Source organism: Pongo abelii, chromosome 16, assembly GCF_028885655.2.
Source record: "Pongo abelii isolate AG06213 chromosome 16, NHGRI_mPonAbe1-v2.0_pri, whole genome shotgun sequence".
In the NCBI taxonomy this organism is placed as follows: Eukaryota; Metazoa; Chordata; class Mammalia; order Primates; family Hominidae; genus Pongo; species Pongo abelii.
Window position 1 is genome coordinate 52,810,529 of NC_072001.2, and position 22,582 is coordinate 52,833,110.

At 41.0% G+C, this 22,582-nt stretch overlaps 1 protein-coding gene across 9 annotated transcripts in view; it reads right to left on the minus strand.

Annotated features, from left to right (window-relative positions):
* Positions 1-22,582, minus strand: part of ATP8B4 (ATPase phospholipid transporting 8B4 (putative)) — a 334,774-nt gene that overhangs the window by 17,066 nt on the left and 295,126 nt on the right. For 5 of the 9 annotated variants that reach the window (XM_054531022.2, XM_024232115.3, XM_054531020.2 and 2 more), the window contains 2 exons: positions 4,011-4,094; positions 908-1,153 (listed from right to left, as the gene is read on the minus strand). In XM_054531022.2, coding sequence (XP_054386997.1) covers positions 908-1,153; positions 4,011-4,094 — 330 coding nt within the window. 9 annotated transcript variants of the gene reach the window in all.

Consider the following 22,582-nt stretch of genomic DNA (forward strand, 5'->3'; position numbering starts at 1 on the left):
GTCCTCTCTATGGAAGGAGAATGCAGAGAAATGGAAATGTACCCTCATGACAAAGAGAAGATCACCTAATTATTAACAGCTAGCTCAGTAATCAAAAGACAACAAAATAAAACAGGTCACATAGCTTGCTGTACCTACTCGGAGCTACAGATAGTAATAGAGGAACAGTTTTTCTACCTATGTGCAGTGATGCACGCCTATAATCTCAGCCACTTGGGAGGCCAAGGCGAGCAATTATTTAAGCCCAGGAGTTCCAGACAAGCTTGGGCAACATAGCAAGGCCTCCTCTCAAGAAATGAAAATAAAAGTTTTTGTGAACTCTAACTCAGTATCTAATGGCACTGACCACCATTCGCATTAAAAAGGAAATAGAGACACAACTCAAGATGGAAGAAGGTCAATGGAGCCTCAAAAAATCATCCCCACCAGAAGGGCTCCTCTGAGTGTGAGATTCGGATATGCCACAGATATAGCATTGAACCTCTTGAATAACTCCATAGAAATGTATTGCCAAACAAACTTTAGATCTCACTTTAAAACCTGGCAGTTATTAAGTCTTAAAGAAATCATGGGAAAGTTTCTCTTTCTGTTATTGGAAATTTTTTTTCTTCAAATACAAGAAGGAAATAATAGTATAATCATTTCTCTTTACATACAATGGACAACCCAAAGAAGTGATACATTATGAGGTTTCTACTAACATTGATGTTACAGACACCTAATGCTAATTCTCCCCAGTAATTTATGTTAAAGCTTCCTGCTTTCATCTCAAAATGTGTACTTAAAAGGAAAACCCCAGTATTCCTTTAGGATTATTTCCCCCCAACAAGTAGACAAAATCAATCAACAATGAAATAGTAAAAGTTGTAAACCCATCAAGTTAAGGTGCTTACACCAACAGCGTTACCTGCACACTGACCACAATGACCAAAGATGTGGCCATGGTAACTGCAAAGGACTGGTAGTCAGCAATATGTTGCCCATCTTCTCCAGCCACATTGTAAAAGGCCCCATAGGGGATGAAGAAAAGGACTAATGAGGTGTAGATTCCATGCAACATGCAAATGAAAAATTTACGCTTGTTAAAAAGCAGATTCAGCTGTCCCGGTTCGTAGAGCTGGGGACAGTCCATGCTGTTCTGGTCACTCACATCCTGTAAACAGAGTGTAATTTCAGTGGAGAAGGATTAAAAAGAGTCAGAGAGGCCTTGTATTCCCTATCTTCAAAAATAGCAAATGCCTGTTTAAACATGTCCTAATATGCACTACTCACTGGGCCAGAACGGGACATTATCTTGTTTGTATTCCCACAATAAACCAGAAGATAATAAAATGATCTCTACTTTATAGAGAAGGAGCTTGAGTCGCCAAGAGAGATTCATGACAGGTCACACAGCTCGTAAGTAGCAGAACCAGGGCTTGGTTTGAGCCTAGCCATTTGGCTTCAAATTGAAGTTTCTTTCCTACACTCTCCTGCAGGCTGTCAGAAGCATTCGTGCTCCCAGAATTCCAGCACATCATGTGCAGCCAATGGGCCCCATAAGTTAACTGCTAAGGTAGTGAGTGGTAGTGACCAGGAGATGACAGCAGAGAGCTGTGGAGTCAGAATTGTGAAATCAGAGCTCATGACTTTGGAGGGAAGTGAGCAGGAAGAAGAGAGCAGGGAAAAAGGGAAACTGCATTTGGGATTCCAGGCGAGAAGGAGGCTGGGATGAGGATCCTACCCAGTGAGAATTTTAACGGCAGTTACCAGGTGTTCAGGACAAAGAAAGAATATAGACAGAATGAGAAGGTGGCACATTTGACACCAATCAGGTCCCGAGAGAAACTAAATGCTTCTCAAACCTAATGTGCATACAAATCGCCTGGGAAACAGATTGTGATTCAATAGGGCTGAGGGCCCAAGACTGCATTTCCAGCCAGCTCCAAAGTAATGCTGATAACCACAGTGAGCACCAAAGCCAAATGCCAAAAACCAAAAAGGATGGCAAGAATCAACCACAGGGGACATCAGAGGACCATAGGTGGAGGAGAAGAGGCAAAAGTGGAAGCAACACAGGTGGTGAACTATTGTGGGAGAAGAACATACCCCTTCCTGCTTGTGGGATGGCCCAGTTCTCTCCAAACAGAGTCCCATGGAAAAACACTGGCATACTCTCTTTAGAAAGTCCTGTTTTTAGTTGCTTTTGGATGCTTGTTCCCCTAGTTCAGTGACTGAGGGTTATGTGCGCAGGCTTTGAAACAAGACAGTCATGAGCTCAATCCCTGGTAACGGGTTTAGCTGGTGTGTTATCTTAAACCTGTTACTTAATCCACCTGAGCCTTAGTTTCCTCATGCCCAGAAGTGCAAACAATAACACCTCCCACATGGAACTATCACCATGATTAAACCAGTATGTAAAGTATTTAGTAGAGTTCTTGCCACATCATAAGTAATAAATATGCCAGATGCTTCTATAAATAACAATTAATAAAATAATGATAATAACAACAATAGCAATAATGTAGCAACCTCAAAGTTAAGAGGCCTGGTTCTAGGCTTAGCTGTGTCACTTATTGGCTGTGTGGCTTTAGGGAAATGACCCTCCAAGGCTTGGCTTCTGCCTTAAAAAATGAGCAGATCTGTTGATGATTGCTGAGGTCTGTCCAGCATAGCATTCCACAATCCTGTGATCAGTTTAAGGGCCAAGGTTGACAAAGCAGGAAAGGAGAGAGGAGCAGACACTCAACTTGATGGTAATAGGAAGCCTTATTATATTTTTTTTGAATTGCACAATAACCATCTTTTCCCAGAAACTGCTTTATTTTTATTATTTTATTCCACATTCTGGGCAGCTACAAAGCTCCAAGAAAAGAAACATTTGTAAACATGGGCACTGAGAAATGAATGTGCTTAATCCTTTACATCTAAGGTCTTCAGAAGTTCATTACTTTTTGTATAATTCCACAAAATATGCCTTTTGCAAACTGCCCTTTTTACATATGAGAAGGGAGACTTACAACTGACTACAAAGCCAGCCAAATGGGAGACTGGAGTGAGCTCATAATGTGAAGATTTATATTTTGCAATAGACGGCTTTGGGCCAGAAAATGAGGCCTAGCAAAGAGGTCTAACAACAGCCTGGAGAAAATCTGGTCTCCTTAAAAATACTTTTTTAAAAAACAAAAAGCCTTTTTAAAAATAAGACACTCTAATTGTGCCATGGAATTTCCACTGGCTAGTCTTTCACTTCCCCACAGGCAGCCAAACTTTTTCCCCTTTCCAGGAAGTCCCTTCCAAGGCTCTGAGTATGCCAAGGATCTACCATTTTTGTGATTGATCCTCTCCTTTCTCCCAACTCAAGCACATTGATGCTGGGACAAAAGAAATCCATGCTTTTTCTTTCCTTGGCCATGGAGCTTCTCGTCCTCCTCTTCCACTGGCAGACTGCTCTACTAGTCTGTGGCTCCTGCTCTGGGCTGTGTGTAACAAGGAAGTCTCACTGCAGATGTTAGCAACAAGGGAGTCTCACTGCAGGTGTTAACCCCCTGTGTTCCAACCTAGCTCCATGATTGTGTATCATTGCATGGTTCTTTATAAGCTCTCAGAGGCTAAGGCAGCATTTCCCCGTGTGTGAACCACAGACACTGGTTCTGAGACATATTAATTAATAGGTGCTATATGAAAACAAAGTAAAGTACAGTCATAGAAGTTTGGGAAATGCTGGGTTAAAATGAAGTTAAAGAGATTACTTCGTACAGGACTTCTAGAGCCTTTAGAGCAATCTATGGGGTGTGAATCTCTAAGAGGAGAGTAACCAACTTTTATCAAATAATGCTTTTGAGGAAGCTAGGGTATAGGGGTGAGGAAGGCACAGTGGACCTGGAAGCATGTGTGATCCATGCAAAAGCAACTAAAAAAACTGCATTCCTAGGGCTTCTACTTAGAATTGTGTCTTCTACTTAGAACCCACAAAAAACTAAAAGGCATAAAAGAGAAACTAAGTTACAAAGATGGAAAAAAAAACATACCTGGTCAAAAATCCCCATGGCTAAAACAGGCAGTGATGTGTAAACAATGTTAAAAAGGGTGATGAACCACTGGTCATAAACAGTCTGAAAAGAAATATAACATATAAGTGAGAAACACCATCCATAGTAGTGAGAATATTCACATTTAAGTAGTGAAAATATTCACATTTAGGTTAAATAACCAGGTTTTCTGAGGTGGGTGGGAGTTGACTTTTGGAATCAGACAAATATGAATTCTCTCGTAGACCTGCCTCTTATCAGCTCTGCTGATATGGCAGTTTCTTTATCTCTAAAGTGATGTATACCCTTCCTGCAGTGTGGCAGTGAGGACAAAATCATACATGCAGTAGTACCCCTAACATAGTGCAGGACACGTATGAGCCTCTGACCTTGTGGTGGGTTGCCATTTTATTCTCCAGGTTTTCAGTGGCTTATAATGAGTCCAATTATCTGATCTAAGTGGTAAACAAAGGATTCACTAAAATCTTCAGAGATAAATATAGTAATGAGCCTGTTATTTCTATCCTGTGTTAAAAGGGAGAGGTTTCTGCGGGGGAGTGGTTTAAAGCAAGATGGGCATGAAGCTACATGCTCACTATAGGGACATAAATAGCAAAACAACAAAAATATCCCCTCACACCTTTGTAGACTAATTACACAAGAATTCCCTGCATGGGCCTCACTAAAAGTCAATGAGGCATGTGGAGCAGGCATATATCCCCATTTTGCCAGTGAGTACACACAGATGTGGAAACAGAACCTTTCAGTTACAGAGCTTATTATGGGCAAAAGCAAAAATTAAAATCTACTTAATTAGTTAGAAGGTAGTAAGTGCTAGAGAGGAAAGGGGATAGGGAACGTGGGAGGGCTGTAATTGTAATACAGCAGATTGAAGAAAGTCTCACTGAGAAGTGAAATTGAGATAAGATCTGAAGGAAATGGATCTAACATGCAGCTTTCTGAAACAGCTGGAAATGCTGGGACGTGCAGCATTCCATACTGCAAGTAGGCCCCATGAAACAACCCTAAGGCAAGAAAGCATCCACTATGCTCAGAGAACAGCAAGGTGGCCCAGTTGGGTAGAGCAGAGTGACCTGTAGGAAGAATAATCCTATGTAACTAAACATGGCTTATTACCTAAGTGAAAGTAGAAGACATTAGAGGACTTTAAGCAAAGGAGCAACCTGGTCTTATTTATATTTTAACAGGATTACTCTGGATGCTATGCTGAGAAGAAACTGAAGACAATGGTGGAAGTGGGAAAGCTTATGACTCAGAATAACTATTTCTAATAAAAAATTTTAAGTTCTCTGCCTGGTAACTCCCCTTTGTTACTCTCTGATTCCTATTTTCATCATCTGGTCTAAACCCAGCTGTAAGGATTTAGAAAGGGGGACTATATCCAATGACTTGCTGACAAATATTTAACAACAGGCTAAAAAAAAAAACAAAAGCTGGCCAGGTGCGGTGGCTCACGCCTGTAATCCCAGCACTTTGGGAGGCCTAGGTGGGTGGATCATGAGGTCAGGAGATCGAGACCATCCTGGCTAACATGGTGAAACCTCGTCTCTACTAAAAATACAAAAAATTAGCCAGGCATGGTGGCGGGCGCCTGTAGTCCCAGCTACTCAGGAGGCTGAGGCAGGAGAATGGCATGAACCCGGGAGGCCGAGGTTGCAGTGAGCCGAGATCATGCCACTGCACTCCAGCCTGGGTGACAGAGCGAGACTCTGTCTCAAAAAAAAAAAAAAACAAAAAAAAAACCTTGATTTGTAGCATTTGCCAATTTCCATGGTGTAAATATTCCTCCATGACTGATTTCAAGCAATGATGCCACTGAATGTGGAGTTGAGACATACTCACCATTATATAGTATTTCTACTATACAGACCCAATATAATCTCAAGAGCATAAATAATAAAACAAGGGAAAATAATTAGGAAGGGATTCATTTTGAGTATATTAACTGTCTTTTGTTTTTAATATAACTTAAATTGTAAATTTATATAACTTTTAATAATGGCTGTATTTAACCACTGGCTCACAAAATTCATGAAAATTTAACAATCAGCTCTTGTGAATCAGTATGGGCCAGTTCCAAGATACCACAGCCTAGGTCCATGCTGGGAGCAAAGTGATACAAGACAGCAGCAGCCACCTGAAGGATAATGCTCTCAATGTGGCATGAGAGAACCTGCAGACAGGCAGGGCAGTAGTCCACTAGTCAGGCAACCATGAGAACAGACTGGAAAAGCTGGCTGGCACTCCCTGGAACCCCCTTGGGTATTTAGCAGAGGTATCTGAAAGAAGCCTGAATTTATCGTACAGGATGGGGGCACGTGCCATAATAACTGATTCATACCAAACCTCCTGCTGAAGATAACGAAAAAAGTTGAGAAAAAACAAAAGTATCTTCATCAAAGTATCAATGAACTAACAAGACAGTGGGGAATGACTTGTCAAGATCAAGAAGAGAATTAGAACTTAATAACTATCTCAAGGCCTAGGATAATGCTATCCTTCTCCAGACTCTATGTTTATTTCCTTCTACCAGCTGTTGAGGATAGAATGAAGGCCTGATATTTTCTGGGCTAGCCAACTGTCCTGCTATGGCAGAGTCTGTAACCTCACTGCTGGGAGGCTGCCTTTGGGTCCCAGCCCAGAGTAGGAAGGGTTTCATCATGATCTCTGCCCTTGATGGGCACTGAACCTTCTCCCTTCAGCCCAGGAAACTACTGAAGGCACAGCTCAATCTGTCAGTTGCCTCCTGTAGATTATCAACACTCCCAAGGTACACGGTTCAGAGCAGTGCGACCCCACAGGGTCCCAGCCCAGAGCAGCAGTTGTGACACAGTCCCAGTATCCAACTCCTATCTACCCTCAAGAGTCCTCCAAAACTGCAGCTCAGCCTCTTTATCTTCCTTCTGATGAGTGAATGTGTCCAACTCTACTTCTAGATACATATGTTCACAAATGTCTATCTTCGTGCAGTGGGATACACATAAAAATACTCATAGCAGCACTGGCCATAATAGTCCCCAAACAAAAACAACCAAAACATCCTTCAAGTGTGGGATAAAGACATTATCATGTATGGATATAACAGAATACTATAGAATAATGAAAAGCAAAGAATTATAACTATATCCCAAAACACAAATGAATAAAAACTACATATAATATTGAGCAAAAGAAGCCAGATACAAAGGCATAATTGCATTTAAATACAGTGCGAAAGTATGAAAATCTATTCCCATGTTGTTTCGGAACTCCTAATCATATGGTAAAGTTATAAAACAGAAGAAACGTGACTATAAGATGGCAGGGTAATGGTTACCTCTAGAGGATTGGAAAGAGGTCTCGAGGAAAAGCAGAGGAGCTGTTGGGTGTTTGGAAATGTTATATTTCCTGCACTGGATCATGGTACATGGGTGTTCATTTCACAACAATTTAAGCTGATATTTATATACTTTTTAATATTTTGTTAAACTTTACCAATGATTAAAAATTTAAAAATTAAACATGTGACCTTCTTTTATAGTTATAGCCCAGTGAGATTTCAGAGAGTAGGAAGATTCCAAAAATCCTGATGCCCAGGCCACACCCCAGGCCAATTAAATCAGTATCTCTGGGAGAAGGATCTAAGTTTTGGTCATTTTAAATTTTTCCCAGGTAATTCCAATGTGAAGCCAAGATTGGGAATTACACTCACTTCCATTTTTTTTTTTTTTTAAAGCAGAGCAGCTGACACAAATCTTCAACTCATTGATGATGGCATCTGACAGTTTCAGGTATTAAGAAGAGAGAAAGAATCTGAGAAATTATGGCGTACTCAACTGTGGACAGCTGAAAGTCTGGCATAGCATGCCCTCATCATCACAAATGGGCTCGCATTACAAGCTACACTTATGCGACAACTATCAGCATTTGTCAACTGGCACTCAGATTTGAAGCCTCATTTCACAACTGGAGCAAGAGAGGACAGGAAGGAAAAATCAGAGTAAGGTTTCAATGAGTTTCTGCAAATTCTCAGAAGTTTTGCTGCCACTCAGTGTCACAATAACAAAAAGAAATAAAAATAGCTGATATTTACTAAACATCTACTCCGTGCCATTTTAAGTGCTTTACATATATCGGCTAATTAAATTTTAACAACCACATAAGGTAGGTACTATTAATAGTTCCCAGTTTATAAATGGGAAAACTGAGGCCTATCAAGGTTAGGAGACTGCTCAATGTCATACCTTAAATGCAAAGGTTTTCTCCATGATGTGCTTATTTCACATTGCATGCCTGTATCAAAACATCTCATGTACACAATAAATACATATACCTACTATGTACCCATGTACCCACAATTTTTTTTAATTATATTAAAAAAAAACCCAAAGGGGATAAAAAGGTTTTCCAAGTATAGTTCAGAACCTTTTAGGGGATCCATAATGTCAAAACTATTTTCACAATAATACAAGTTATGTATTTACCCTTTCACCCCATTCTCTCATGAGTGTGTATGATATGTGACGTCACAGCTGGTTGAATGCAGATGATATGAGAACCCAGGTGTCTTTTATTACGTTAACTAGTTTTACAAAAGTGTAAAACAATGGCATTCTTCTCATGAACTTGTTTTTGTTTTGGAAAATACAATCATTTTTCTTAAAGTATGTTACTTTTGTAAACATGTCAAGGGTTCACTATTTTTTTTTTCCATCTCTTTTTTTTTTTTAAGTTAATTTTTTTTTTTTTAATTATACCTTAGGTTTTATGGTACATGTGCGCAATGTGCAGGTTAGTTACCTATGTATACATGTGCCATGCTGGTGCGCTGCACCCACTAACTCATCATCTAGCATAAGGTATATCGCCCAATGCTATCCCTCCCCCCTCCCCCGACCCCGCAACAGTCCCCAAAGTGTGATGTTCCCCTTCCTGTGTCCATGTGTTCTCATTGTTCAATTCCCACCTATGAGTGAGAATATGCGGTGTTTGGTTTTTTGTTCTTGCGATAGTTTACTGAGAATGATGATTTCCAATTTCATCCATGTCCCTACAAAGGACATGAACTCATCATTTTTTATGGCTGCATAGTATTCCATGGTGTATATGTGCCACATTTTCTTAATCCAGTCTATCATTGTTGGACATTTGGGTTGGTTCCAAGTCTTTGCTATTGTGAATAGTGCCGCAATAAACATACGTGTGCATGTGTCTTTATAGCAGCATGATTTATAGTCCTTTGGGTATATACCCAGTAATGGGATGGCTGGGTCGAATGGAATTTCTAGTTCTAGATCCCTGAGGAATCGCCACACTGACTTCCACAAGGGTTGAACTAGTTTACAGTCCCACCAACAGTGTAAAAGTGTTCCTACTTCTCCACATCCTCTCCAGCACCTGTTGTTTCCTGACTTTTTAATGATTGCCATTCTAACTGGTGTGAGATGGTATCTCATTGTGGTTCTGATTTGCATTTCTCTGATGGCCAGTGATGGTGAGCATTTTTTCATGTGTTTTTTGGCTGCATAAATGTCTTCTTTTGAGAAGTGTCTGTTCATGTCCTTCGCCCACTTTTTGATAGGGTTGTTTGTTTCTTTCTTGTAAATTTGTTGGAGTTCATTGTAGATTCTGGATATTAGCCCTTTGTCAGATGAGTAGGTTGCAAAAATTTTCTCCCATTTTGTAGGTTGCCTGTTCACTCTGATGGTAGTTTCTTTTGCTGTGCAGAAGCTCTTGAGTTTAATTAGATCGCATTTGTCAATTTTGGCTTTTGTTGCCATTGCTTTTGGTGTTGTAGACATGAAGTCCTTGCCCATGCCTATGTCCTGAATGGTAATGCCTAGGTTTTCTTCTAGGGTTTTTATGGTTTTAGGTCTAACGTTTAAGTCTCTAATCCATCTTGAATTGATTTTTATATAAGGTGTAAGGAAGGGATCCAGTTTCAGCTTTCTACATATGGCTAGCCAGTTTTCCCAGCACCATTTATTAAATAGGGAATCCTTTCCCCATTGCTTGTTTTTCTCAGGTTTGTAAAAGATCAGATAGTTGTAGATATGTGGCATTATTTCTGACGGCTCTGTTCTGTTCCATTGATCTATATCTCTGTTTTGGTACCAGTACCATGCTGTTTTGGTTACTGTAGCCTTGTAGTATAGTTTGAAGTCAGGTAGCGTGATGCCTCCAGCTTTGTTCTTTTGGCTTAGGATTGATTGGCGATGCAGACTCTTTTTTGGTTCCATATGAACTTTAAAGTAGTTTTTTCCAATACTGTGAAGAAAGTCATTGGTAGCTTGATGGGGATGGCATTGAATCTGTAAATTACCTTGGGCAGTATGGCCATTTTCATGATATTGATTCTTCCTACCCATGAGCATGGAATGTTCTTCCATTTGTTTGTATCCTCTTTTATTTCATTGAGCAGTGGTTTGTAGTTCTCCTTGAAGAGGTCCTTCACATCCCTTGTAAGTTGGATTCCTAGGTATTTTATTCTCTTTGAAGCAATTGTGAATGGGAGTTCACTCATGATTTGGCTCTCTGTTTGTCTGTTATTGGTGTATAAGAATGCTTGTGATTTTTGTACACTGATTTTGTATCCTGAGACTTTGCTGAAGTTGCTTATCAGCTTAAGGAGATTTTGGGCTGAGACAATGGGGTTTTCTAGATATACAATCATGTCATCTGCAAACAGGGACAATTTGACTTCCTCTTTTCTTAATTGAATACCCTTTATTTCCTTTTCCTACCTAATTGCCCTGGCCAGAACTTCCAACACTATGTTGAATAGAAGTGGTGAGAGAGGGCATCCCTGTCTTGTGCCAGTTTTCAAAGGGAATGCTTCCAGTTTTTGCCCATTCAGTATGATATTGGCTGTGGGTTTGTCATAGATAGCTCTTATTATTTTGAGATACGTCCCATCGATATCTAATTTCTTGAGAGTTTTTAGCATGAAGCGTTGTTGAATTTTGTCAAAGGCCTTTTCTGCATCTATTGAGATAATCATGTGGTTTTTGTCTTTGGTTCTGTTTATATGCTGGATTACATTTATTGATTTGCGTATATTGAACCAGCCTTGCATCCCAGGGATGAAGCCCACTTGATCATGGTGGATAAGCTTTTTGATGTGCTGCTGGATTCCGTTTGCCAGTATTTTATTGAGGATTTTTGCTTCAATGTTCATCAAGGATATTGGTCTAAAATTCTCTTTTTTGGTTGTGTCTCTGCCCGGCTTTGGTATCAGGATGATGCTGGCCTCATAAAATGAGTTAGGGAGGATTCCCTCTTTTTCTATTGATTGGAATAGTTTCAGAAGGAATGGTAGCAGTTCCTCCTTGTACCTCTGGTAGAATTCGGCTGTGCATCCATCTGGTCCTGGACTCTTTTTGGTTGGTAAGCTATTGATTATTGCCACAATTTCAGCTCCTGTTATTGGTCTATTCAGAGATTCAACTTCTTCCTGGTTTAGTCTTGGGAGGGTGTATGTGTCGAGGAATTTATCCATTTCTTCTAGATTTTCTAGTTTATTTGCGTAGAGGTGTTTGTAGTATTCTCTGATGGTAGTTTGTATTTCTGTGGGATCGGTGGTGATATCCCCTTTATCATTTTTTATTGCATCTATTTGATTCTTCTCTTTTTTCTTTATTAATCTTGCTAGCGGTCTATCAATTTTGTTGATCCTTTCAAAAAACCAGCTCCTGGATTCATTAATTTTTTGAAGGGTTTTTTGTGTTTTTATTTCCTTCAGTTCTGCTCTGATTTTAGTTAGTTCTTGCCTTCTGCTAGCTTTTGAATGTGTTTGCTCTTGCTTTTCTAGTTCTTTTAATTGTGATGTTAGGGTGCCAATTTTGGATCTTTCCTGCTTTCTCTTATGGGCATTTAGTGCTATAAATTTCCCTCTACACACTGCTTTGAATGCATCCCAGAGATTCTGGTAATGTTGTGTCTTGGTTCTCGTTGGTTTCAAAGAACATCTTTATTTCCGCCTTCATTTCGTTGTGTACCCAGTAGTCATTCAGGAGCAGGTTGTTCAGTTTCCATGTAGTTGAGCGGTTTTGAGTGAGATTCTTAATCCTGAGTTCTAGCTTGATTGCACTGTGATCTGAGAGATAGTTTGTTATAATTTCTGTTCTTTTTCATTTATTGAGGAGAGTTTTACTTCCAAGTATGTGGTCAATTTTGGAATAGGTGTGGTGTGGTGCTGAAAAGAATGTCTATTCTGCTGATTTTGGGTGGAGAGTTCTGTAGATGTCTATTATGTCCGCTTCGTGCAGAGCTGAGTTCAATTCCTGGGTATCCTTGTTGACTTTCTGTCTCGTTGATCTGTCTAATGTTGACAGTGGGGTGTTAAAGTCTCCCATTATTAATGTGTGGGAGTCTAAGTCTCTTTGTAGGTCACTCAGGACTTGCTTTATGAATCTGGGTGCTCCTGTATTGGGTGCATATATATTTAGGATAGTTAGCTCTTCTTGTTGAATTGATCCCTTTACCATTATGTAATGGCCTTCTTTGTCTCTTTTGATCTTTGTTGGTTTAAAGTCTGTTTTATCAGAGACTAGGATTGCAACCCCTGCCTTTTTTGTTTTCCATTTGCTTGGTAGATCTTCCTCCATCCTTTTATTTTGAGCCTATGTGTGTCTCTGCACGTGAGATGGGTTTCCTGAATATAGCACACTGATGGGTCTTGAGTCTTTACCCAATTTGCCAGTCTGTGTCTTTTAATTGGAGCATTTAGTCCATTTACATTTAAAGTTAATAATGTTATGTGTGAATTTGATCCTGTCATTATGATGTTAGCTGGTTATTTTGCTCGTTAGTTGATGCAGTCTCTTCCTAGTCTCGATGGTCTTTACATTTTGGCATGATTTTGCAGTGGCTGGTACTGGTTGTGCCTTTCCATGTTTAGCACTTCCTTCAGGAGCTCTTTTAGGGCAGGCCTAGTGGTGACAAAATCTCTCAGCATTTGCTTGTCTGTAAAGTATTTTATTTCTCCTTCACTTATGAAGCTTAGTTTGGCTGGATATGAAATTCTGGGTTGAAAATTCTTTTCTTTAAGAATGTTGAATATTGGCCCCCACTCTCTTCTGGCTTGTAGGATTTCTGCCGAGAGATCCGCTGTTAGTCTGATAGGCTTCCCTTTGAGGGTAACCCGACCTTTCTCTCTGGCTGCCCTTAACATTTTTTCCTTCATTTCAACTTTGGTGAATCTGACAATTATGTGTCTTGGAGTTGCTCTTCTCGAGGAGTATCTTTGTGGTGTTCTCTGTATTTCCTGAATCTGAATGTTGGCCTGCCTTGCTAGATTGGGGAAGTTCTCCTGGATAATATCCTGCAGAGTGTTTTCCAACTTGTTTCCATTCTCCCCGTCACTTTCAGGTACACCAATCAGACGTAGATTTGGTCTTTTCACATAGTCCCACATTTCTTGGAGGCTTTGCTTGTTTGTTTTTATTCTTTTTTCTCTAAACTTCCCCTCTCGCTTCATTTCATTCATTTCATCTTCTAGGGCTGATACCCTTTCTTCCATTTGATCGCATCGGCTCCTGAGGCTTCTGCATTCTTCACGTAGTTCTCGAGCCTTGGTTTTCAGCTCCATCAGCTCCTTTAAGCACTTCTCTGTATTTGTTATTCTAGTTATACATTCTTCTAAATTTTTTTCTAAGTTTTCAACTTCTTTGACTTCGGTTTGAATATCCTCCCGTAGCTCGGAGTAATTTGATCGTCTGAAGCCTTCTTCTCTCAGCTCGTCAAAGTCATTCTCCGTCCAGCTTTGTTCCGTTGCTGGTGAGGAACTGCGTTCCTTTGGAGGAGAAGTACTCTGCTTTTTAGAGTTTCCAGTTTTTCTGCTTTGTTTTTTCCCCATCTTTGTGGTTTTATCTACTTTTGGTCTTTGATGATGGTGATGTACAGATGGGTTTTTGGTGTGGATGTCCTTTGTTAGTTTTCCTTCTAACAGACAGGACCCTCAGCTGCAGGTCTGTTGGAGTACCCGGCCGGCCGTGTGAGGTGTCAGTCTGCCCCTGCTGGGTGGTGCCTCCCAGTTAGGCTGCTCGGGGATCAGGGGTCAGGGACCCACTTGAGGAGGCAGTCTGCCCGTTCTCAGATCTCCAGCTGCGTGCTGGGAGAACCACTGCTCTCCTCAAAGCTGTCAGACAGGGACATTTAAGTCTGCAGAGGTTACCGCTGTCTTTTTGTTTGTCTGTGCCCTGCCCCCAGAGGTGGAGCCTACAGAGGCAGGCAGGCCTCCTTGAGCTGTGGTGGGCTCCACCCAGTTTAAGCTTCCCGGCTGCTTTGTTTACCTAAGCGAGCCCGGGCAATGGCGGGCACCCCTCCCCCAGCCTCGCTGCCAACTTGCTGTTTGATCTCAGACTGCTGTGCTAGCAATCAGCAAGACTCCATGGGCATAGGACCCTCTGAGCCAGGTGCGGGCTATAATCTCCTGGTGCACTGTTTTGTAAGCCTGTTGGAAAAGCATAGTATTCGGGTGGGAGTGGCCCGATTTTCCAGGTGCCGTCTGTCACCCCTGGAAAGGGAACTCCCTGACCCCTTGCACTTCCTGAGTGAGGCAATGCCTCGCCCCTGCTTTGGCTGGCGCACGGTGCACTCACCCACTGACCTGTGCCCACTGTCTGGCACTCCCTAGTGAGATGAACACGGTACCTCAGATGGAAATGCAGAAATCACCCGTCTTCTGCGTCGCTCACGCTGGGAGCTGTAGACCGGAGCTGTTCCTATTTGGCCATCTGGTTCACTATTTTTTAACAAATTAATAAAAGTGTTTAGATTTTTTTCTTCATTTTCATTCCTAAGATGATAAATATTGATAGTGGGGTCCTGAGATCACAAAGTTTGAGAACTGCCAGCCAAGCAAGTGTCAGAGCTAACTCCAAGCCTATGAAGCTTAGTGCCTACAATACTGACCACTACATGAAACCACCTCTCTCAATCAGTGGTGTCATTTGGAAAGTTTCCTTGGCCTGGTACAGTGGCTCACACCTGTAATCCCAACACCTTGGGGTTTGAGGCTAGTGGATCACTTGAGCTCAGGAGTTCAAGACCGGCCTTGGCAACATGGTGAAACCTGTCTCTACCAAAAATACAAAAAAGAGATTTTGTCACCACCAGGCCTGCCCTAAAAGAGCTCCTGAAGGAAGCATTAAACATGAAAGGAACAACCAGTACCAGCCACTGCAAAATCATGCCAAATTGTAAAGACCATCGAGGCTAGGAAGACACTGCATCAACTAACGAGCAAAATAACCAGCTAACATCATAATGACAGGATCAAATTCACACATAACATTATTAACTTTAAATGTAAATGGACTAAATGCTCCAATTAAAAGACACAGACTGGCAAATTGGATAAAGACTCAAGACCCATCAGTGTGCTGTATTCAGGAAACCCATCTCATGTGAAGAGACACACATAGGCTCAAAATAAAAGGATAGAGGAACATCTACCAAGCAAATGGAAAACAAAAAAAGGCAGGGGTTGCAATCCTAGTCTCTGATAAAACAGACTTTAAACTACAAAGATCAAAAGAGACAAAGAAGGCCATTACATAATGGTAAAGGGATCAATTCAACAAGAAGAGCTAACTATCCTAAATATATGTGCACCCAATACAGGAGCATCCAGATTCATAAAGCAAGTCCTGAGTGACCTACAAAGAGACTTAGACTCCCACACATTAATAATGGGAGACTTTAACACCCCACTGTCAACATTAGACAGATCAATGAGACAGAAAGTTAACAAGAATACCCAGGAGTTGAACTCAGCTCTGCACCAAGCGGACATAATAGACATCTACAGAACTCTCCACCCAAAATCAACAGAATATACATTCTTTTCAGCACCACACCACACCTATTCCAAAATTGACCACATAGTTGGAAGTAAAGCTCTCCTCAGCAAATGTAAAAGAACAGATATTATAACAAACTGTCTCTCAGACCACAGTGCAATCAAACTAGAACTCAGGATTAAGAAACTCACTCAAAACCGCTCAACTACATGGAAACTGAACAACCTGCTCCTGAATGACTACTGGGTACATAACGAAATGAAGTCAGAAATAAAGATGTTCTTTGAAACCAACGATAACAAAGACACAACATACCAGAGTCTCTGGGACACATTCAAAGCAGTGTGTAGGGGAAAATTTGTAGCATTAAATGCCCACAAGAGAAAGCAGGAAAGATCCAAAATTGACAACCTAACATCACAATTAAAAGAACTAGAAAAGCAAGAGCAAACACATTCAAAAGCTAGCAGAAGGCAAGAAATAACTAAAATCAGAGCAGAACTGAAGGAAATAGAGACACAAAAAACCCTTCAAAAAATTAATGAATCCAGGAGCTGGTTTTTTGAAAGGATCAACAAAATTGATAGACCGCTAGCAAGATTAATAAAGAAAAAAAGAGAGAAGAATCAAATAGATGCAATAAAACATGATAAAGGGGATATCACCACTGATCCCACAGAAATACAAACTACCATCAGAGAATACTACAAACACCTCTACGCAAATAAACTAGAAAATCTAGAAGAAATGGATAAATTCCTCGACACATACACCCTCCCAAGACTAAACCAGGAAGAAGTTGAATCTCTGAATAGACCAATAACAGGCTCTGAAATTGTGGCAATAATCAATAGCTTACCAACCAAAAAGAGTCCAGGACCAGATGGATTCACAGCCGAATTCTACCAGAGGTACAAAGAGGAACTGGTACCACTCCATCTGAAACTATTCCAATCAATAGAAAAAGAGGGAATCCTCCCTAACTCATTTTATGAGGCCAGCATCATCCTGATACCAAAGCCGGGCAGAGACACAACCAAAAAAGAGAATTTTAGACCAATATCCTTGATGAACATTGATGCAAAAATCCTCAATAAAATACTGGCAAACCGAATCCAGCAGCACATCAAAAAGCTTATCCACCATGATCAAGTGGGCTTCATCCCTGGGATGCAAGGCTGGTTCAATATACGCAAATCAATAAATGTAATCCAACATATAAACAGAACCAAAGACAAAAACCACATGATTATCTCAATAGATGCAGAAAAGGCCTTTGACAAAATTCAACAACCCTTCATGCTAAAAACTCTCAATAAATTAGGTATCGATGGGACGTATCTCAAAATAATAAGAGCTATCTATGACAAACCCACAGCCAATATCATACTGAATGGGCAAAAACTGGAAGCATTCCCTTTGAAAACTGGCACAAGACAGGGATGCCCTCTCTCACCACTCCTATTCAACACAGTGTTGGAAGTTCTGGCCAGGGCAATTAGGCAGGAGAAGGAAATAAAGGATATTCAATTAGGAAAAGAGGAAGTCAAATTGTCCCTGTTTGCAGATGACATGATTGTATATCTAGAAAACCCCATTGTCTCAGCCCAAAATCTCCTTAAGCTGATAAGCAACTTCAGCAAAGTCTCAGGATACAAAATCAATGTACAAAAATCACAAGCATTCTTATACACCAATAACAGACAAACAGAGAGCCAAATCATGAGTGAACTCCCATTCACAATTGCTTCAAAGAGAATAAAACACCTAGGAATCCAACTTACAAGGGACGTGAAGGACCTCTTCAAGGAGAACTACAAACCACTGCTCAATGAAATAAAAGAGGATACAAACAAATGGAAGAACATTCCATGCTCATGGGTAGGAAGAATCAATATCGTGAAAATGGCTATACTGCCCAAGGTAATTTATAGATTCAATGCCATCCCCATCAAGCTACCAATGACTTTCTTCACAGTATTGGAAAAAACTACTTTAAAGTTCATATGGAACCAAAAAAGAGCCCGCATCGCCAAGTCAATCCTACGCCAAAAGAACAAGGCCGGAGGCATTATGCTACCTGATTTCAAACTATACTACAAGGCTACAGTAACCAAAACAGCATGGTACTGGTACCAAAACAAAGATACAGATGAATGGAACAGAACAGAGCCCTCAGAAATAATGCCACATATCTACAACTATCTGATCTTTGACAAACCTGAGAAAAACAAGCAATGGGGAAAGGATTCCCTATTTAATAAATGGTGCTGGGAAAACTGGCTAGCCATATGGGGAATGCTGAAACTGGATCCCTTCCTTATACCTTACACAAAAATTAATTCAAGACGGATTAAAGACTTAAACGTTAGACCTAAAACCATAAAAACCCTAGAAGAAAACCTAGGCATTACCATTCAGGACATAGGCATGGGCAAGGACTTCATGTCTACAACACCAAAAGCAATGGCAACAAAAGCCAAAATTGACAAATGCGATCTAATTAAACTCAAGAGCTTTTGCACAGCAAAAGAAACTACCATCAGAGTGAACAGGCAACCTACAAAATGGGAGAAAACTTTTGCAACCTACTCATCTGACAAAGGGCTAATACCCAGAATCTACAAAGAACTCAAACAAATTTACAAGAAAGAAACAAACAACCCCATCAAAAAGTGGGCAAAGGACATGAACAGACACTACTCAAAAGAAGACATTTATGCAGCCAAAAAACATGAAAAAATGCTCACCATCACTGGCTATCAGAGAAATGCAAATCAGAACCACAATGAGATACCATCTCACACCAGTTAGAATGGCAATCATTAAAAAGTCAGGAAACAACAGGTGCTGGAGAGGATGTGGAGAAATAGGAACACTTTTACCCTGTTGGTGGGACTGTAAACTAGTTCAACCATTGTGGAAGTCAGTATGGCGATTCCTCAGGGATCTAGAACTAGAAATACCATTTGACCCAGCCATCCCATTACTGGGTATATACCCAAAGGATTATAAATCATGCTGCTATAAAGACACATGCACACGTATGTTTATTGTGGCACTATTCACAATAGCAAAGACTTGGAACCAACCCAAATGTCCAACAATGATAGACTGGATTAAGAAAATGTGGCACATATACACCATGGAATACTATGCAGCCATAAAAAATGATGAGTTCATGTCCTTTGTAGGGACATGGATGAAATTGGAAATCATCATTCTCAGTAAACTATCGCAAGAACAAAACACCAAACACTGCATATTCTCACTCATAGGTGGGAATTGAACAATGAGAACACATGGACACAGGAAGGGGAACATCACACTCTGGGGACTGTTGTGGGGTTGGGGGAGGGGGGAGGGATAGCTTTAGGAGATATACCTAATGCTAAATGAGGAGTTAATGGGTGCAGCACACCAGCATGGCACATGTATACATATGTAACTAACCTGCACGTTGTGCACATGTACCCTAAAACTTAAAGTATAATAATAATAAAATTAAAAAAATAAAAAAGAAATTGGCTGGTCATGGTGGTGTGCACCTTGTGATCCCAGCTACTTGGGAGGCTGAGGCAGGAGAATCACTTGAACGTTGGAGGCGGAGGCTGCAGTGAGGCGAGATCACACCACTGCACTCCAGCATGGGAGACAGAAGTGAAATCCTGTCTCCAAAAAAAAAAAAAAAAAAAAAAAAAAGAAAGTTTCCTTGAAGGCTTTTTCTTTCCCTCACCTTGTTTAATGTAATTGACAGCATACACAATTTTATATGCTATTTTTTGGCATTTAAAACAGGGGTCCCCAACGGCCTATAACATTCCATAGCCTGTTATGAACCAGGCCTCACAGCAGGTGAATGGCAGGCAAGTGAGCCTGAGCTCCACCTCCTGTCAGATGAGCGGCTGCATAAGATTATCACAGGAGCATGAACCCTGTTGTGAACTGTGCATATGCCAGTTCTATGCCTGTTGATCTGAGGTGGAACAGTCTCATCCCAAAACCACCCCCACAGGTCGGGGAAAATTGTCTTCCATGAAACCATCCCTGGTACCAAAAAGATTGGGGACCACTGATTTAAAATAACAACAATAGCATTGGCCTGGGTTAAAACCCTCTAATGGCTTTCCATTTTACTTGGAATGAATCCAGACTCCCTATTCATCATTTCCTAAGAGCCCTTCCTGGTCCCCTGCCTGCCAGACTCTTCAACTTTACCTCACAACATTCTCACCCTCCCTCACCTAGCTGAGGCTTCGCTGATGGGCTTTCTCCAACTTATCTGGCTCGTTCCTGCCTCAGGACATTTGCACTGGCTGTGCTCTCTGCCTGGAACATTTTAATCCCAAGGTATTCATATGGAAGTTTCCTCTGAACACTCAGGTCACAACTCCAGTGTCACCTCACCCTCTCAATGAGACCTTTTACATTACCAAGTTCTTTCTTAACAATTCTGATATTATCTGACTGATTTATTTATTATCTGTCTTCATCCTGCTAGAATATAATCTCCATAAAAACAGAAATTTACTCACAACTATAATTTTAATGCCCAGAGCAGGATCTAGCCATTGGTAGATACTCTACAAACATTTGTTGACTATAGGTGCTCTATAAATACTTGTTGAATTAATTATTTTACAACTTTTTAGTAAATGCTACATATTTAACTTTCTACTAGGCATTTTCCCATGGATGCAGCATAGATTCAAACTTAATATATCAAGGCCAGAGCTCATCCTCATATTACCTTAACCAGATGCCCCTCCTGGGTTCCCTATACCAGTATCTGATACCGTCACATCCACCCCAGCATCCAAATCAGAAATCTGAGATTTCTCCCTCTCTCCAATACCCCATATCAAATCACTCCCCAGATACCTGATGGCTTGTGTTCCTGCCCAAGCTATTCTTCACTTCTGGAACTTTCCTCCTGTTGTCTCCTCTGCTGGGATGTCCATCCTCTTACTTCTCATCTGCTTCAATATGTTGGATCCTGGAAGGGTCAGCATGGGAGGGGGAGTGGGCAGGTCTTCCAGGAAGCCTTTCTGAGTCCTAGCCACTCCCTGCCTCCATGAGTGGCTTCTGGACCACTCGTCGGTAGTTCCATGATGCCCCCATATCTCACTGCTTCTTAACTACTGACTTACAATTATTTATATGCTGGTTCCTAGCCCTGTCTCACTAGACTGTGAGCTACTTGAGAGCGGGTAATCTAACTCACCTGTGGGGCCCAAGAACCAAACTCAGCACCTGCTCAATAAAAGGAAGCTGGTGTCTTAAGGGTAAGGGAGTCAGCAGACAGAACTCAAGTGGACTTGAGTAGGATACTCAATCTCTCTGAGTCTTGGTTTCCTAGGCTATAAAATGAGGATTACAGGGAGGCTGTGAGTGTTCAATGAAATAAGGTAAATGCCATGACAGCACCTGAAAGACAGTGCTCAATAAGTGAGCACCACATTACAGAAGGAAGAAAGGAGGGAGGATGGGGGGAGCATGCAGGGATCCAAGCTTCAAGAGATGTGTTTAATGGGTAAATAAAAAGGTACATTTTCATGCTGATTATATTTTTATAAAAATAGAATTCTTTATTGAGACAATTAACCATAGATATTTATTTCTAAAATAAACTATGGTAGCCATGAAATCAATATAACATCAGAACAAGATTTAAAGAAAAATGAGTACCTTGGTACAATTACTTTCTTCATGAATATTTAATTATATCTGTCACTGTTCACTCTAATTCTGGTTTTTATCTCAGGCTCTACCAAAATGTGTTAACCTGAGTCCTTTACCTTAGAAACCAACTTTGCCATATGGGCATTGGCTTAGCACAGTTTAGACTTCAGGGTCTTTCACAGAAATTAAGGCCACAAGCAATTTTTTTTTTTTTTTTTGAGACAGAGTTTCACTCTTTTGCCCAGGCTGGAGTGCAGTGGCATGATCTCGGCTCACTGCAGCGTCCGCCCCCTGGGTTCAAGCGATTCTCCTGCCTCAGCCTCCCGAGTAGCTGGGATTACAGATGCCTGCCACCATGCCTGGCTAATTTTTGTATTTTTAGTATAGACGGGATTTTGCCATGTTGGCCAGGCTGGTCTTGAACTCCTGGCCTCAGGTGATCCACCTGCCTCGGCCTCCCAAAGTGCTAGGATTACAAGCATAAACCACCATTCCTGGCCAAGCAATGTTTCTTCTACAACAGGTTTCTGTTGAAGAATCCTTGCAAGAGATCTCCAGCTACTCAAATAGTTATTCTAGTAAATGCTCCACTTCTACTTGTGGTCCTTAGATCCCCTTGGAAAAATTCTAAGGCCCCCTTCTGGTGACTAGGACTAGCTGAGAGGGGCACATGAGCCCAGATCAACCTCCCTGTTTCTCCTCTTCCAAGCATGCTCAGGCACTCTACCACCTCTTCTTCCCTCCCAACCCACCCAACACAGGTTGACCAGATGCCCTGAAGAGAGGGGCAGGGTGGGGGTTGAGGGATGATGATTCTTTTCAGATTTCTAGGCTGACACTCTGATTTTGGGTGACTCAAATTGTTTATATAAAAGGAGTCCCACAAAAAACTATTTTCCCTAGGGCACCCGTACTCACAGGGGAAGCCATGGCACCTCTGCCTCCAAAATATTTGTTCCCTATCTCCGATACTCTGAACAAGAGAGAAAAGCCATGCTACTACAAGATGTCACAAGTCTGTTTAAAATCCTATAAGTGTCTCTTCACAGATCAGAAAAAAAAACAGGGAGGAGAGTTCACTTTTCC